A 17,194-nucleotide genomic window follows, 5' to 3' on the forward strand; every position below is an offset into this window, starting at 1 on the left:
GCTGTAGTACCTATTAATGGACAGTATCTAGGTAGGTACCTTAGGTACTATCTACTGTGGTCCCTACTGTCTAAACGGTAAACATCCACACTATGTATATCCTGATATTCTGGCTGCTGATTCCGTCGAGCCAGCAGCTCCAATCTTACCACACATGATGACATTCTGCCCCAACGGCACCCATTTCACCTCCCTAGGATTGAGCGCAGCATTGGGTTTCCCCTGTTCGTCACTCTTGGAATCTGGACTCACTCCTACCCCCCCACTACCCAAATACGTCGGCGCCACGGTCACAATGATCGAGTCAATAAACTCGGTGTATTCCGGGTTGAGCAACTCGCTCAAGACAGTTCCACCTCCTTCTATCATGATACTTTTCACGCCTTCGGATGCAAGGGCACGTAGAATTGCCTCCCAGCGCAGGCGCCAATGTTGGTTGTATTCCACAATGCGGAGAAAATCACCCCCGTATCCTTTCAACATCATCAATTTCTGCGGATGGATCTGGGCACCCGGTGATACAATCACCCACGGTGCCTTGCCTTTGCCTTCCACCGCGGTTCGCAGCATCCGGCATTGAGAATTAATGGGCCATCGCCCCGTGGGATCTATCACTACTGGTCGCGGTTGCCACATTCTTCCAAGTCCTCCAAAGCCGCCTGCCCCCTCCAGTCTACAATTTAACCCGGGATTGTCGGCAAGAACAGTTCCAACCCCAATGAGGATTGCGTCATGACGTGACCTCAGATAGTGCGTCATCAATTTGGCCTCTGGGCCTGATAATACCGTCTGCATTCCGGGGAGAAGTGATATCTTAGAATCCATAGAAGATGCGTAGGACAGGGTGACATGTGGTTTGCTGCTGCCCCCCTTCTGATTAGGAAGATATGGATCAAGGAAATCCAAAGCAAATTGAGGGAACGGCAATGTATCTGGTGGCAGGGGCGACGGCGGCGGCGCCACCTCCGCTGTCGCCGTGGTATCAAATGTTGTATCAGTGGTTGCTGTTGTCCTCACGATGCCGTGTCCTTTTTGGTATTCATAACCATCGTGGGGCATGAGCTTGACTTCGGGATTTTGTATTCTCCATTTTGCAGACACGTTGCGAACATCCGTGACGGTGCAGAACTTGCCTCCCGCTTCTACAAGCTTCTCGGACTCTTCCCGAAATTTCGTGTAGATAGATGACGGTAGATATCCTTTAACCGCCTCCTTCCGAGCAAACTCCATAAGCCCCGAATTTCGCTTCACTTTGTCAATGTAGTCAAGGTTGTGCGAGTGTATGTGACTGCTTCCGGGTGTCCTGGCGATAGTCACCGTGGAGTATGCACCCTCAAACTTCACCACCTTGATCTGGAAATTACATACGCCTCCTTCGCGCACCCTTTTTTTGCGGGGTCGTTTGCCCTCGGGTAGCGGGCGTGTTTCTGATGTGCGGTGAGTTGGACGTCGGAGACGGCACATATAATAATCTGTTGTGCAGTGGCCCTCTTTGCTGGAGTTGGACCTTTGTTTGACCCAGACATTGTCAATGAAAGGCCAGTATGTCTCAAATTCCTCAAGATTGATCTCTATCGGGTCCTTGCACTCAAACATTACCTGCCGTATCCTGGCAAGATTGGGCGGGTTGCAGATGATATCTCCCTCTGCCAGTTTGGTAGGAGTAGTTGATTTGTCTGAGGGGTTGTTGATGGGGGTTGATTCATCATTTGATCTGGCGGGTGCGCCATCGAGTTTGTTGCTGGATGGTTGCAAACCATCAAACCCGGAATGCCGTGGTGTATTTATACTCTTGTCTTCGTCGTCGACACCCCTGTTGCTGCCACCGCCGGGTTCCATTTCTCTATTATGTGCAGCAGCCAATCTAACGTTCAGAGGACCCAGCGTTTTCCTTCAGAGGAAGCTCGACATGCGCATGAGGTGAGGCCGGACTCGAATTGGTCCATCCGGCGTCTCGATCAATGTTTGGTTGGGGGCAGTCCATCGGCGTCCTGTTGGGCTGGCAGGTCCAAGACAAGCCCAGAGTTGCACGTGCAAATTCCGGAACCGGGATGCCCCACATCCGATGGGTTTGCTTCGTCCTCGGTGTACTGTAGATCTACGGCTTATTCCAACCCCAGTCTATACATACACTGAACTAGTACCGTTGACAGGATAATATATTCTATTAGTAGCAGGAGAGCCATGGCTCTTCTAATACGCGCCAATGTCTGCACCTGCCCGCGCAAGGGTCTCATACACTCTGGGTGGCAGTTTGTATTTGACCATCCCGGAGAAAATCATCAGGTCTTTGGCCATGACCAGCAATTCTTCCGCCAGTCCCTGTCTCATTTCATTTTCATACGCCCCGGAGTCCAACCGCTGCCTTTCGTGCCCGATGCAGGTAATGCTCCACATTATCACATGCCCGACATTGCGAGAGATGATTGGGGGGAACGACGAGAAAGCTTGCGCTGCGCTACGAATATGTGGAACGGAGCCTTTGGCGCGGAGCGGGAGAATGTTCAGTGCGTTGATGGCCTAGAAAGTTAGTAACTATATTAGTTGCCTCGGAGGGGAGGACTCACATCGAGCGCCGAGGTCCACTTGCCGGCTTGGACCTCTGCCTTTGCCTCCATCATGCGGAGTAGCAGACCACACGTATCCCGGTTCACCTGACGGATTCGCTGGTAATACATAGCATTCATATTGTAAAGCCCAATCATGTTCTTTGCCAGAACCACTGGGTCTTCCACCGCAGTCAAGCTGAGACTACTGCCTGGTTCAGCAGGAGTTGACTCCGGGTGGGATCGTGGCCGCAAAGGCTGCAATCTTAACGCAGGATCGCCCAACTCAACGGCCACAGAGTCGGACAGAGCGCCGTTGATGATGTCAATCACGCGGTCATAGTCTTCGGCCAGATGGTATAATAGCACTGCGTCTGCTATCAGCCCCTTGTCTTCGGCAACAGCAGCCGCTTGCATCGTTATGGCCTTCAAGAATTCGTCTTGATTGACCAATTTAATCAGACTGATGCGTTCTTCAATCAACCCCTTGATCCTTGTGCCATCGGATCGTATGTCGCCTAGCAACTTGGCAAAGTCACGAGTTTCCAGGATGAACTCTCTTAAAGCTTCGTGACATACAGAAGCCTGGGACTTGCCCAACGAGCCCGGAAGGTCAGCATTGAGGCAGAGTAAAGAAAAGTAATCAATGGCCGCTTCCACAAAGCCTGTGCGGAATTCCCGGGTGTATTGGGTTATGAGATGGCCGAAATTAATCTGAGGATATTGCTTGACAGTAAAGGATACTGTGCTGTTAGCTTTCGAAATCATCTGAAGAGGAAAGGGCAAACTTACATGGTTCCTCGCCTGAGGTGTAAAAGTCAGACACACGTAAAAGCCCATAATAGGCCAAGGCAATCGCAAAGTGCACGGCACTTACTGGGGCATAGACCCCGAGATAAGAGACCGCTTGCTCAAACATGCCTCCAAGTATCTGTAGAAGGAAGAAGGTGCCATAGCCACCAGGCCCTTCTTGGCCTTTACCGAAGACCCGCTGTCCAATCTCGGTTATATCGGTTTGAATGTCCTCAAGTCCGAAAACATCCCCCGCTACTTCCTCGGCACGATCATCTTCCCTAGCCAAGCTGAATTGCAACCACATCCAATCTTCGACAGTTTGGTTCACGCCTTCTAGACGCCTGCGGCTGAGTTCACAGCGTCCAATGATTTTGTAACAGGCCATGCGGTAAGGATCCACTGTGTTGTCAGGAGCATTGCGGGACCGCTGCTGGTATTCCCCGTTTATTTTCTGCTGCATGTCTCTAGGCAGTCGCCGGTTTTGGGCATATGTCGTCATGTATGTCACGAACTTGTGATCTAGTGACCGGAAACCAGGGTCCTGGCTAACATATTCAGCAGCCTCGGTGACAAAACCGCATCTGAGAAGGTAGAATATGAGGATCCAGCAATAGTCCTGACCAACCATTTGTATCTCAGTTCCATCAGGCGCGAGGTCCTTTCTCGCCGCTCTGAGCCTGATGTAAGCGCGAATTTTGTTGATTACTGTTGGGATGCCTCCAAGCTGTGCCTCGCGAGGATTCTTTGAGATCACATTTTCGACCTCGCCATAAAACATGTTCTCAAGAAAGACCCTCGAGCCTTCAACAATACGCTTTCTTAAATTCATTGCTCGACGAGAGTTCGGGGCCTCATCCAAATAGTCTCCGGCGAATTGTCGCTCTTTCGCCGCCCCAGTTTCTGATGCACTCATGATTTGCGGTAATTCCCCGGTGATGCTTATCAAGGCTCGGTAGGCATCGACAAGTTGACGAGGGACCTGAAGACAATTAGTTCGGGGGATTAAATCCAAAGAAATTGTTACTTACATCGCCACCGGCATCTGTTTCAACGCTCGAGAATTCATGGAGGACTGGGAAAGTGTGCGCCTGGAGCCTCGCAGAGTTTAGCAACTGTACTTTGGCCGCATAATTTCCCATTCTTTCCCGATGGTGTCGCATATCTGGAGCAGTTGAGCCTTCAGTTCGTTCCATGGGGTCCTCAAACAGCTGATGGTTGGCTGATCCGGCCGCGGGTGTTCCAATTACAGACTTATCCAAAGCCGAACGTCCAAAAACACTTCTACGAGACGAAAAGAGGGCGTTAGAAGCTGGACTGGGACCGAGGTTTGATTGCCTCGTCGACCGGCCAAATGATCCTTTCGTATCGCTAGTGGGTTCAGTTCGTTGAGCCAGACCGAAGTACTGAAAAATTTTACGACGCTGCTCCTCCCAATTCAAGTCCACTTTTCCCTCTAGAAAGAGGTCGAAATCCTTGTTTGTCCGAGTGAGACTCTCAGCGATCATAACTTGACGACCGCGCTGTTGTATGTTTCTGAGGAACTTCTGATTATCCGGATCAAAAGTAGCTTCTTGCTCCCTTGACTTTGACTCATAAGGCTCTAACGCTTTGAGGTCTCGCAATGCATGCCCGGCAGAAACACCTGACGCGGCGAGGAGGTAATGGCTATGGTAATGTTGGGTCAGAAAGACGGTCACATTGAGCACTGCGGAGAACTCACGCTTTACTGTTTGGTGCTTGCCCTTGGGTCGAAGGACTCCCAGTCCCAAGTTCTCTGGCTTTTCTTCGGATGTCATCAAGGCCCAACTGGAGGCTGGGAAGCTGCTCAAAATTACTTGTTTGTCCGAGGGCAGAAAGTGGTCTCTTTTTTCCGCGCTCCAATAAGCTATTGAAGAAAGCAGGTTGAGTTGTCTGGCTAGAAAGTTGCGACGGTGGCGCTGCAGTATTCTGAGTCTGGCTCTGTCCAAAGATTGAAGACTGGACGGGCGGCTGCTGTTGCCCAACAGTTCCAAATAGAGATCCATTGGTGCCTGTAGCAGATGTATTCCCAAAAACACTTGCTGGGTTATTTGGTGCGATAGGAGCTGAAGACTGAGTGGAAGCTCCTAAGCCACCGCCAAATAGAGGGGTTGAATTCGCCGATGCCATTGCGAAAGTCGTCCTTTCGCGGGCGGTATTTATTGCTCACACAAATGAAGATGTGAGAGCAAAAAGGAAGAGAGGAGATATGGGGAAAGCAGAGAGTTCCGGTTCTGTCGTTCGACAATGGTGCCTGAGAAGTCAGTGTCTAGGGACGACGCGGATGAGGTTAGCATAGTCTTACCGGCTAGAAAGATTGCAAAGTACTTGGCCAGTATTGGCCTGGATACCGGAGATTTCACCTTCTTTGCGCTCAACGTCGTCAATGTTTACGAAAATCACTTTTCCTGGGTAGTTACCCAATCTAGCTATGCCGGACTTATGTTTCGCCGAGTGTCTGTCCACCTGCTCCGAAACCAACCAACCGCGCAACACAGTTCGATGAACCCGGAATTCTCGCAAACTGACTATTGTTATTATCTGAATCTGTGACGTAAAATGCCTGTATTCCAGGCCAAAACATTCCGGCGCGCAACAACGGCGTCATCTTCGCTCGGCGAGCGAATTGGCGCTGCGTACAGAGCCACTCTTCCCCGGCATCCTTTTCTTCTTTTCGGCCTCCCTTTCGTGATGATTATAGTCGCCGGTTCGTTTGCGTTAACGCCAGCTGCTGCACTGAGATATGAACGATACGATCGCAAAGTAAAGCAACTTAGTCAAGAGGAGGCCATGAACCTTGGCCTGAAGGGGCCCGATGGGGAAGAGGGAATCAAGAGGAACCCCCGCAGAAGAATCTTAGGAGACGAAAGAGAAGAATATTACGTTAGTTCTGGCTTGTGCTTGGCAGAAGTGTTTTCGAGTGTCTAACTACTTGATTAGAGGCTCATGGCCAAGGATCTCGATGATTGGGACCAGAAGCGCGTTCAAAGGTTTAAGGGTGAACCAGATGGGAAAATATAAACCCCGGGGTTTCGGGGTGGAGCTGTTATTACAGTAGGTCTATTTCTCTTGAATAATTCTTCATTCTCGTTCAATAGACCGGGCGGCGGGGGGAGGCCCAATAGTTCAGGATTGGCTCAAGTATATCTACTGATCAGCATCATGCAGACAGTCGTTAAGCGGTTACCGTTAAATATCCACCCGTTCGCGAACCTAGCACTAGAATGTCTACGGTAGCCAGGCACAGTTCCCATCATCAGATCGTCGAACATTGTGAACTCGTCCCGACTGATCAAAAAATTAAGACACACCTACAGATATGGCCTATGGGGTTCAATTTCACGGATAGTCAGTAATTATGCGGGCAACCCATATGATTTGGTATGCTTTGATAGAAGGAGAAATCGAGCAAGTCCATCGACTGATCGAAATATGGTCATTGTTCGGATGACGGGAGGGCTGTAATCAATCATAAGTTTTTGGTCTGGGTCTTTTTGTAGGACAACGCGAGGTAGATAGATGATCATTTTTTTTCCACTTGGCCAAACCAGAGATATCATGGCTGTTATATTTTCTAGGAGACACCTGTGCTGATGAAGAAGATTCGGTGGCAAAATAATATATGATTTATCAGGCGTAACATGTCGCTCAGCAAGAGAAGACTCGAGAAGCTGGGGTTTAGCTGGCTGGCACTGCTCAGTGGCTTACTCTGAGTGTCTGGCGACGGGCAAGGAGTAGGCGCTTTGGAAGAGGACTCTGTATCTACAGGATTCCATTTAGAAGACTGCACCATACAGTTCCCGTCCTTGGTAAACCGACATTCCTTTCGATAACTAGATTGTTAAAATTACGCCCCTTCGTGAGCCTATGTACCGCCGTACACCGTAGGCGGAACTTCTACAACCTATGCAGCTCCGCATCTCCCCGGATTTCGAGAGACAGACTTCATCGGGCATTGGGGTCAGGTAAGTGACTCTTCTCTTCCCTGTTGCGTAACCTACATCGGAGAAGGTAACTATCAAGACGAGAAAAAAGTGGTGTGAGAGATTCTGCAACTTTGGGAGATCTCGATTGAACAAACAAAAGGTATGATCTTCAGAAGGTTAGAGTCCAGGCTTGCCATTAACACCGTTAAGCAAACGTCTCAAGCTAGGTAACCGAGAACTTTCTAGAACCTTTCAAGATAACTCACCACGAGCCGACTGTATAAGCGTACTCAGTATGTTATATGTACCTTCAGCGCATTTTACAAAAGACTACAAGCAAATCTGAATATCTTCTACACTGTAGGCATCAATAGCCGGGCCCTACGCCCTACGTTGTAGGAATGACCTTGTTTTTATGGCGGAGACCGTGTGATCCGTGGAGGCATCTGGCTGGAGTCTTCATCAACTCCGTTGAGCCATCATAAATAGGTACATCCATACCCAGGTACAGTACGGTACAGCTTAAGTACCGAGTATAAGGTAAATGGTATGTACTAAGGTAGTAAGGCAGTACATACATACACCGTAGGTAGACATACTGTAGTTATATACGTCATAAATATGTATGTACTGTACTATACATACAGTACCTAACCGAGCCATCTATGTACATACACCTAGAGGGACCTACCTACCTATTATATGTACCTACCTGGTAGTACCTTATGTATTGTATGTAACTATCTTACAGAGTATGTACGTAGGGTATGTACTGTATCCATGGATAATACAGGGCACTGGCCAGGTATGATGGCCATCGTCGATCCAGACCGTCATCTCTTCTCTCTCTCTCGCTCTCTCCCTCTTCCCTCTCTCTCCCTCTCCCTCGTCTTCTCCCATCTACTCACCTTTGGATTTTTGCCGCTGTCTAGCCGGCTACCCACCCCATAACGTCATAACCGGATAACTGCTAGTACTACTTTTCCCTCCCATTTTCTTTTGGGCCTATTCGCCCATCCAAAAAGAAAAAAAAACTCGCTTATCTATCATTGACCCGATTCCCTTCGTGCCCCAAGATGGCGGTGGATCAGTGATATCAGCCAGGCCCCTCATACCCCCACTATCCCTTTCTTCCGTCCTCGATTGGTCCAGGCACCTCGAAAGTCCTTTCTGCCATCATTTTCGGCCCCCCCTTATCCGTGAAAGTGAGAGACTTGTGTGAGCCACAACCGTCGGTTCGGTCAGAACTACGTACCAAGTAACTACCTAGGTTTTACTACTGCTCTCCTTGCAACCACTTGGTCTTCTTATATATACTAGATCGCTGTGATCTTCGTTGCCACCCACTTTCGTTCCCTTAACCTGAGTTCTCTTCTAGGAGATTTCGCGGCCAGTTCAGTACTTGTTCGTGGCGGGTTGAGCGCCTCCAGCATTGCATATTAGACTTGGTAGGCTCTCCAAAGTTCAAAATTCCTTTCCCTCGCCACATTCCAATCGGCACAGTTCTATCTTCTGCTCTTACAACCTCCGATCAAATCCGGTGATAAAAATACCAAGAGTTCTGCGGATTTCGTCCTTTGCGATCATCTCGAGATGGCAAGAAACCTATATGTTTGATTCTGGTATCCGGTATATCAGAAAATAAGCGCAGATATTATTTTGCTCCTGGAAACAAGTTATGTCTGCTATGACGGGTCCAAGATCACCCTCCTCCCCCTGGCCTTCGGAGTCCACAAACCTGCAGCTTGCAGGCCATTCAACTACAGCGCCTTACTCGTTTCACACGTCTTCGCGCAGTCCTGGAACTCGCCCCCATTATGCAGGAGCCGATTGCACCGGCTCCGGTTATTTCTCTATCAGCGTGGACAATTCTGCCAACGCCAGATGCGGTCCGCCATCCTTCTCTCAAGCAACTGCTCCCGGTCCGGGGTCGCTTTTGGGCAACAAAATGCTGGATGGTATGAGCCCTCGGAAGACTCCGATTGAGTCTGAAGAAAACAAAGGACTATCTATGCATAAGAGTCCTCTCAATCCTGCCACCTCTCTGGAGCCCAAGTTCGGAAATTGTCACGCCATCTCAGTTGATCGCTGTGCGGAGCTGCTTGGTTCATGTCAGCATGACGTCATGCTCCTAGACGTGCGGCCGTATGCACACTTCGCCAAAAGAAATATCAAAGGTTCATTAAATCTTTGCATCCCAACAACCCTTCTTAAACGCCTTTCATTTGATACACAGAAGTTGGAAAACACGTTTTCGGATGAATCTGACCGACGGAATTTTGCCAAATGGAGACACTGTCGATACATTGCCGTGTATGATGCAGCCACATCTGACATAAAAGACTCCGTGCCTCTGGCGAACGTACTGAAAAAATTTACCGCCGAAGGATGGAATGGCGAAGGACTGATATTGCTTGGTGGCTTCAATGCTTTCTCCGACCGTTTTCCTGGGTTCATACAACAACAATCGCCACTCCCTAAAAAGCCAACGTCGATGCATCTTAATCTTCCGTCTGGTGCTCCAATCGCGGGTGGGTGTGCCTTGCCGGACGCCTTTCGCCCTGCAATCCCGTTCTTTGGAAACATTCGTCAGCACATGGATCTACTTGGCGGTGTTGGCCAAATACCACTGCAGCTTCCGAAGGGGCTTACCGAGTCTAAACAGAAACTGCTCCCTGCCTGGCTTCGTAAAGTAGCCGATCCGGCAGATAAGGGATTGGATGTCTCTGAAAAATTCTTAGATCTCGAGAAAAGAGAGTTGGAGCGCATGAAGCAAGCCTTGTCATACAATCAGTCTGCCGACGCATCCAGGTTTAAAGTCGCGGGAATCGAAAAGGGCACGAAAAACAGATACAACGATGTTTATCCTTTTGACCATACCCGAGTCAAACTACTGGATATACCTCCTGGTGGTTGTGACTATGTGAATGCAAATTACATGAAAGCGGAGTATAGTGACAAATGCTATATTGCCACGCAGGCTCCTGTGCCGGATACATTTAATGTAAGTTCCATATGAGACGGGGCAAGAATTGTACTGACGAGGACAGGACTTTTGGCGTGTGATATGGGAGCAAGACATAAGACTCATCGTTTCCTTGACTGCAGAGGTCGAAAGAGGCCAGGTCAAGTGCCATCCCTACTGGGAATCTGGGTCTTATGGGCCTTTCCAGATCCATAATTTTGCCCAGAAATACATCTACATGGATGATCCCGGGTTAGAGCAGGTTGACAGACCAAAAAAATCTGCCACGGACTCGAACGAAGGTTCCGAGAATTCTTGCATCATTGTACGACATTTCAGCCTATCACATACTGCGTTCCCATTCCAGCCGCTTCGTGAGGTCACCCAGCTGCAATACCCATACTGGCCTGATTTTGGCACTACCTCGCAGCCAACGCATCTCCTGAAATTGATCGCACAATGCGATAAAGTCAGAAATGAAACGGTCAATCGATCACGGCCAATGGTGGCACAGCCTATACTGGTGCACTGCAGTGCAGGATGTGGTCGCACCGGTTCTTTCTGCACTGTCGATAGTGTCTTGGGCATGCTTAAACACCCCCTGGAGAGCACTGCACAACGAAAACATGTCGCAAAAGATGCCCCCGCCCATGAAAATTGGACACACAATGAAAATTTAGATCTTATAGCGAAAGCCGTTGCCGATTTCCGTACCCAAAGGCCCAGCATGGTACAGAATCTGAGCCAATTTGTTCTGTGCTACGAGAGTGTATTAGAATGGAGTGTTTCCAACTTGGTTTCAGATGGCAGCAATTGACAATATAAAGGAAATACTCGTTTAATTCAATTTTTTCTTGTATGGGCTTGCGAGGGTTTCTTTCAAACCAGTTGTAGGGCATGTTTTAAAAGTACACTGCATTTTCCGGTGTTTGCTAGGTAGATGGGAATAAGATCTATACCTCACTTGAAACAACCCAATTTTGGTGGTATACGAATTGAACAGACAGACAGAGAAAATACTCTTAGGTAGTCATCTGGATGTGTTGGTAGTAGGCAAGTTAATATTACCAGGCAGCGGCGGCGGATGCCTGCAGGCCGCAACACTTGTCTTCCCCACCAAATCGGAGATCCATATGTATTTAGTTTAATTCAGTCTCACGAGTCTTGCTGGAAACACTTCAGTCCGATTCTCTTGATTTGCCTTTGCGAAAGACACCCCCAAGAGATCCTCTGGTCAACACGGCCTCCTTGATCGGTGCCATGCTTCTGAATCTCCCGACAGAACTGATCGAACTTGTTCTTTACCACTCCAGCACGCCCACCTTTCTAGAGGCTGCGTTTTCCTGTCGCACTCTCTATGAAATTGCGTCAAACTGCCGAGAGGTGATCCTGCATCATCTCCGCCACACCCCAGGCTTGAATACTGCTACCCAATCGCTCCAGTCGAAGCAGCTGTTTAGTGTGCTTGTGGGCCGTGCACACCAGCAGCTTTATGGTGCCCAATTCCGTGCACATTGCACAAAATTCCAGGCCGATGCAACTACACTTGATGCTCAGGCCTCATCATTTGCTCCCCATGACCAAATAGTCGTTCTTGCGCTCAAAGATCAAGAAGGTGTCCACATCTTCCAAGCTGAAAATGGCGATCTTCGACACAAGGCTCAATTCAAGTTGTCTCTAGGCCAACCAGGCAAAACTCAAGTTCTCAGAACAGCCTTCGACGGCGAAGACGGCGTCTATGTCCTTCACAAGTTTGATCCTGCTGTGGCTGAAGATGATTTAGAGCCAGATCATCCATTTGTCAAGCAAGCTCTGCAGTCAAGGGCCAGTGGCGGTCACATCTACCTTACCCGCCATTCGTATCAATCCCGTCATGATCCAGTCAGAGTATGTGCATTCCCGGATCAAACGGATTATCGGCCTCTGGCTCTCTCTGTTGCCCACAGGGATACTTTTGCGATATCCTGGCAGCATGTCCGCGAACACGGTGATTATGAAGTGATTCTTTACAACGCGTTGCCCGACTTAAGAAGCGATGAAACCCTGGGAATAATCGGTATTCTACCTTCTTATCTAAATTTCATGCTCGTCTAACAATTCTTAGAGCTTAATTATAATTCCTGTGTCCTGGTCGATGGAGCTAGACAACGACCTGACGGTGACTACCTCCAATCAAGATTGGCCTCCAGTCTTTTAGACAGAGGGCCAATAATAGATCTTGCGTTCAATGACAGGTCAAGCCAATTGCTTTATTACTATCGTGCGCAGACTTTATATGGATCATTCCAGAGAATAAACAGGTCATCATTCCCTGTTCAGCCCACGTTGTACGAAAACTCCTGTCTGGTGAAGTTCTCACACTCCCTGCATCTTCTTTTCTCCATTGCAATTCCTTTTTTTGGGACACATTCCACACACATTGAGAATGGTCGTTCCCTCTGTCAATGGAAATACCTTGCGTTTGGCATAGCTACCCATCGTGCAGAGGATTGGACCGTCGCTTGTTTGCTGAAGTCCGAATCGGTCTGTCAGTCTCGCAACTGTGAGCATGTTATGAACTTAGAACGAGGCCGACGATTTCCCGACTGGTCCATAGTCGCACGACTCTGGGGCTTCCAAAGCTCGACTAACTCCCTCGGTTGCATCGTGGCTGCCTCGAAAAGCGGCACCCGGATTGCTGTGGCCAACTGGAAAGTCCTCTACGTCTGGGCCCTAGAGCCCACGGCGCTCATACAACAGAATGAAAATGGATTCTACCCGCCTTCGTCACAATCTGGCGAAACGATTGAGCTACGGCCCATTGCACTTCCTCTGGACGCCGTGTGCTTTAAGCTGAAGTTTATGCATAACGAAGACGAACTAATAGCTTTCACGGATCGGGGAGTGATGCATTGGGATCTTCGCCCATCTGGAAGAGGTTTGCGGATAAACAAACAACTTGATATCAAACAGAGCGTATGCTTGGCTCGGGATATGGTGTGAATGGCGAACTGCTCGGTACGGAGGCTAGGTAGTTCCGCAGCAAAAGGGAAAGAGATAAAGAAACGGCTAAGAGAAACATTGTTTCATTCTTATCGTGATGTGTTGTAGAACACAAATACCTTGTACATAAAGACAATAACCAACCAACTCATTCGAGCCATCCGGCTCTGTCGAACATGGCTGTGCACCCAGCTTATGGGAAAAGGAAGTATTGTACATAATATATCTCAAAGAGGATAAGGTTTTGATTACGGTGTGATATGCCTGGAGAAACCCAAAATATCTGGACCTATCAACCCCTGTCAACTGCGCAACGAGCAAGAACAGAAAATCATTGGGGGCCGCACCGAGCATGCTTTTGACTCTGACGAGGTTCTTCTCAGCAAGTGAGGTAGTTAACGCTATCTCCTGCCTCTGGTACGGTTAAACATTTCCGTCCATGCCCACCGTCCGTCAAGACCAAAGGCTAAGGTATCACTATTGGCACAAGCTAGTCTACGTAGCGAGCACAAGATATTCAGGATTTACATCTATTGTGAGATCTTACTAGCCCGGCTTCGAAAGGGCTGCGGAAACAGCCACTAGGCCGTGGCGAGGTGTGATACTTTCAAACACCCGCGCGCGAACAGTGACGGGAAAATGTGACGGGGGAAATGGTGTAGGTAGGAAAGACGTCATAAAAATGAGGCCAGGCTAATCGGTTAAAGGCGTCCTCCTTGTCATGATTGAGCAACCATAGATCGAGCATGCAATTATCAGTAGCAGACAAGTCAGAAGAGGCATGATGAGGCCACGCAGGGTCTTTGTATTGCTTATTGCCCTTCGCCGCCTCCAGACATAGCTATGAAAGTGATGATGAGGAATACCCACCAATATCTGCAAGGTGTTCGGATTAGCATTTCGACGCTCGAGGCCGGAGAAGCAGAGAACCTACTTCTGAAACAATGTTTTTTCAACGGCTTCATCGGGGTTTCCACCGTCCGGGCTAAGGACAATCGGTCGGTTAAGGTGCGGGCGCGGACCTGCGTCGCTGGCGACCAGCTCAATGTCGGGTCCCGGAGAAGCTGAAGAAGCCGTTGAAGCAGATGTCGGGGCTAAGGAGACGTGATAAATCTCATTTGAGGAGTCCAGGTGAAGCCGGATAACGTTGGCTGTGTTCTTCGAGAGAACGGAGCGCGAGGTGAGAGTACCGATCCATTTGCTGGGATTTGCCGATGTTGACGTGTATAGGCCGATGCGGACCATATCCTGATCCTCGGCATGGTCCGTAGGGCTTGGAGGGTGGTAAGATACTAGGTCAGGCGTGGAGATGGTCGCCGGATCATAAGAGATGCGAGCGAGGAGTGAAGGTTCGGGAGACGACAGAGGCCAGTAGAAGATATCGGTGGAGAATGAAGAACTGGCAAGGCAGCCAGAGCATATGGCCAATACGACGGAAAGTAAGATGGTAGAGGAGCGCATCCTGAATGAACGAGGAGGGAGGGCGAAGGAGCTACCAGGTATCCCGTAGTCTGAGCAGACGACGGAGTATGTTTAAACGTATGGATGGACCTGCGGAGGCGGTGAAGACGGGCTGTCATATTCTGCCGCTTGGCGGGTGGGCTACGTATATTTACCCCAATCCTCTGTCTTAGATCTTTCTACCTACCATCACCACGCTGTATCGATCCACGAAGAAAAAACAAACTCCCAAACTCCCAAACTCCCATATATAGAAATATATTGATCAAAATAGCCACTAGCTGGGGCTCCTCCAGGGTTTCCCTTGCTCTTTCCAGACTTCCCAGGCTTATCCTTCTCAAACTCGGTCTTTCTTGCCAGTCTGCTCTTCCTAAAATCCCACCATGGCTTCCTCAACCCAGTTGCCCTATCGGCGTCCATCTCGGCAAGGCTCCAGGCAAGCTGCCAGGGACAGTCGAGACGATATTCAGGTTCACATCGACCACTTCATTGGTATTGATGTTGGAACAGGAAGTGCTCGTGCGTGTATCATCGATAGCAAGGGTGACATTGTGGGCTTAGCATCCGAAAATATCGGACTTTGGCAGCCTCAACAAGGATACTATGTGGGACTTCACAATTGCTAGTAACAAGAGCAGGAAATTAATGACATTGGTCAGGAACAATCTACAGGTGACATTTGGCGCTGTATCTGTGTTGCTGTTCAGCGTGCCATCAGTCAGCACAACGTCGACCCAGATACCGTAAGGGGCATCGGGTTTGATGCAACCTGCTCACTGTCAGTGTTTTCAAATGTTACTGACGAACCAATTTCTGTGACGGGTCCCAATTTCGATTCAGATCGCAATGTTATCCTCTGGCTGGATCATCGTCCCGTGGATGAGACCGAAAAGGTCAATGCCACGAACCACAATCTGCTTCGCTACGTGGGTGGGAGAATGTCCATTGAAATGGAAATCCCCAAGGTTCTGTGGTTGAAGAACAACATGCCCAAGGAGCTTTTTGAGCAGTGCAAATTTTATGATCTGGCGGATGCATTAACTCATATCGCCACGGGCAATGAGAAGAGGAGTTTCTGTAGCGTTGTCTGCAAGCAAGGCTACGTTCCCGTTGGCGTTGATGGAAGTGTCAAGGGATGGCAAGAAGACTTTTTGACCGAGATTGGTCTTGAGGATCTAGCAAATGATGATTTTAAGCGAATGGGAGGTGTTGATGGGGTGGTGAGCCCCGTTTCTTTTTTGTCTCTTCCAAACTTGCTCCCCCTCCCGGAAAAGGATGATCTTGAATGGCTGACAATCTGAGAGGGCTAGAACGGAGATTATCTTAGTGCTGGTGAATTAGTCGGAACACTGTGCGATAAAGCAGCTGCCGAACTCGGTCTTCCCGCAGGAATTGCCATAGGAAGCGGCGTCATTGATGCGTATGCGGGTTGGATTGGTACTGTCGGGGCTAAAGTTAATTTGGAGTCGGACCAGCTGAGCTCCAACGTCGCTAAAAATGACAAGACGCAGGCCTTCTCCCGTCTGGCTGCGGTCGCCGGGACTTCGACCTGTCATCTAGCAATGTCACCAAATCCAGTTTTTGTCCCGGGTGTATGGGGTCCCTACCGAGACACAATCCAACCGGGCTATTGGATGGCCGAAGGAGGCCAGTCAGCTACAGGCGAATTGCTCAAGCATGTTATCGAGACGCACCCTGCTTTCAACCAGGCGGTCTCGATTGCAGAGTCGTACAATTCCAATATCTATGAATACTTGAATGAGCACCTGAAAGAGATGGCCCACGAGCAAAAGGCTCCCAGTGTCTCCTATTTGGGGCGTCACTTCTTCTTTTACGGTGACCTTTGGGGCAACCGATCTCCCATCGCAGACTCTGCGATGACAGGCTCTGTGGTCGGTCTTTCGAGTGACAAATCCGTGGATGGTCTGGCAGTTTATTACTACGGAACACTCGAATTCATTGCCCTGCAAACTCGCCAGATTGTCGAGACCATGAACCAGGCTGGTCACGGCATTACCTCCATTTTCATGTCTGGCTCTCAATGCCAGAATGACATACTAGTGAGGCTGATTGCATCTGCGTGTGGCATGCCTGTTCTTATTCCCCGATATATCCACGCTGCTGTTTGCCATGGCGCAGCAATGCTTGGTGCCAAGGCTGCCAGTGCTGACGCCGACGGCCGCACGGAAGACCTGTGGGACATTATGGACCGTATGAGCAAGCCTGGGAAAAAGATTGCCCCAACGGATGACGTGAACGAAAGGCGCTTGCTTGATGTCAAGTACAAAGTCTTCCTCGAGCAGTGCTACAAACAGCAAGAATACCGCGCCCAGGTTGATCAAGTTGTGAATACCTGGAAGCAAGCGTGAATACTTGGAATGGCCTTCCCATCATTAGCAGAGCAAACTTTCGGTAGTTTATGTTATAGCTCTGGGTCTTTTATTGATCTCATCAAGGTAATCGGACAATGATAATTTCCAACGATTAGTAAAGAAAAGGAA

At 49.2% G+C, this 17,194-nt stretch overlaps 5 protein-coding genes across 5 annotated transcripts; 3 read left to right on the plus strand and 2 right to left on the minus strand.

Annotated features, from left to right (window-relative positions):
- Positions 1–90: 90 nt before the first annotated feature.
- On the minus strand, positions 91–5,489 carry KD926_001423 (uncharacterized protein; the record flags this gene model as incomplete). The annotated part of the gene is made up of 6 exons (XM_053096653.1): positions 91–1,864; positions 2,240–2,520; positions 2,568–3,289; positions 3,339–4,320; positions 4,370–5,006; positions 5,062–5,489. 6 exons carry the CDS (start codon positions 5,487–5,489, stop codon positions 91–93), a joined length of 4,824 nt encoding a protein of 1,607 aa, XP_052959174.1.
- Positions 5,490–5,606: 117 nt separating this feature from the next.
- On the plus strand, positions 5,607–6,380 carry KD926_001424 (cytochrome c oxidase assembly protein COX16; the record flags this gene model as incomplete). Its single annotated transcript, XM_053096654.1, has 3 exons — positions 5,607–5,741; positions 5,934–6,242; positions 6,300–6,380. 3 exons carry the CDS (start codon positions 5,607–5,609, stop codon positions 6,378–6,380), a joined length of 525 nt encoding a protein of 174 aa, XP_052959175.1.
- A 2,583-nt stretch (positions 6,381–8,963) lies between these two features.
- On the plus strand, positions 8,964–13,232 carry ptpA (putative protein tyrosine phosphatase (Pyp1); the record flags this gene model as incomplete). The annotated part of the gene is made up of 4 exons (XM_053096655.1): positions 8,964–10,289; positions 10,336–10,980; positions 11,433–12,237; positions 12,721–13,232. The coding sequence occupies 4 exons, from the start codon at positions 8,964–8,966 to the stop codon at positions 13,230–13,232; spliced, it is 3,288 nt and encodes a 1,095-aa protein (XP_052959176.1).
- An 812-nt stretch (positions 13,233–14,044) lies between these two features.
- KD926_001426 (uncharacterized protein) lies at positions 14,045–14,693 on the minus strand (the record flags this gene model as incomplete). Its single annotated transcript, XM_053096656.1, has 2 exons — positions 14,045–14,108; positions 14,167–14,693. 2 exons carry the CDS (start codon positions 14,691–14,693, stop codon positions 14,045–14,047), a joined length of 591 nt encoding a protein of 196 aa, XP_052959177.1.
- A 383-nt stretch (positions 14,694–15,076) lies between these two features.
- On the plus strand, positions 15,077–17,062 carry KD926_001427 (FGGY-family carbohydrate kinase; the record flags this gene model as incomplete). Its single annotated transcript, XM_053096657.1, has 3 exons — positions 15,077–15,298; positions 15,353–15,913; positions 16,004–17,062. The coding sequence occupies 3 exons, from the start codon at positions 15,077–15,079 to the stop codon at positions 17,060–17,062; spliced, it is 1,842 nt and encodes a 613-aa protein (XP_052959178.1).
- Positions 17,063–17,194: the final 132 nt, after the last annotated feature.

The sequence above is a fragment of the Aspergillus affinis genome, assembly GCF_023601865.1.
Source record: "Aspergillus affinis strain CMG 70 chromosome Unknown NODE_12_length_464043_cov_86_772839, whole genome shotgun sequence".
NCBI lineage: Eukaryota > Fungi > Ascomycota > Eurotiomycetes > Eurotiales > Aspergillaceae > Aspergillus > Aspergillus affinis.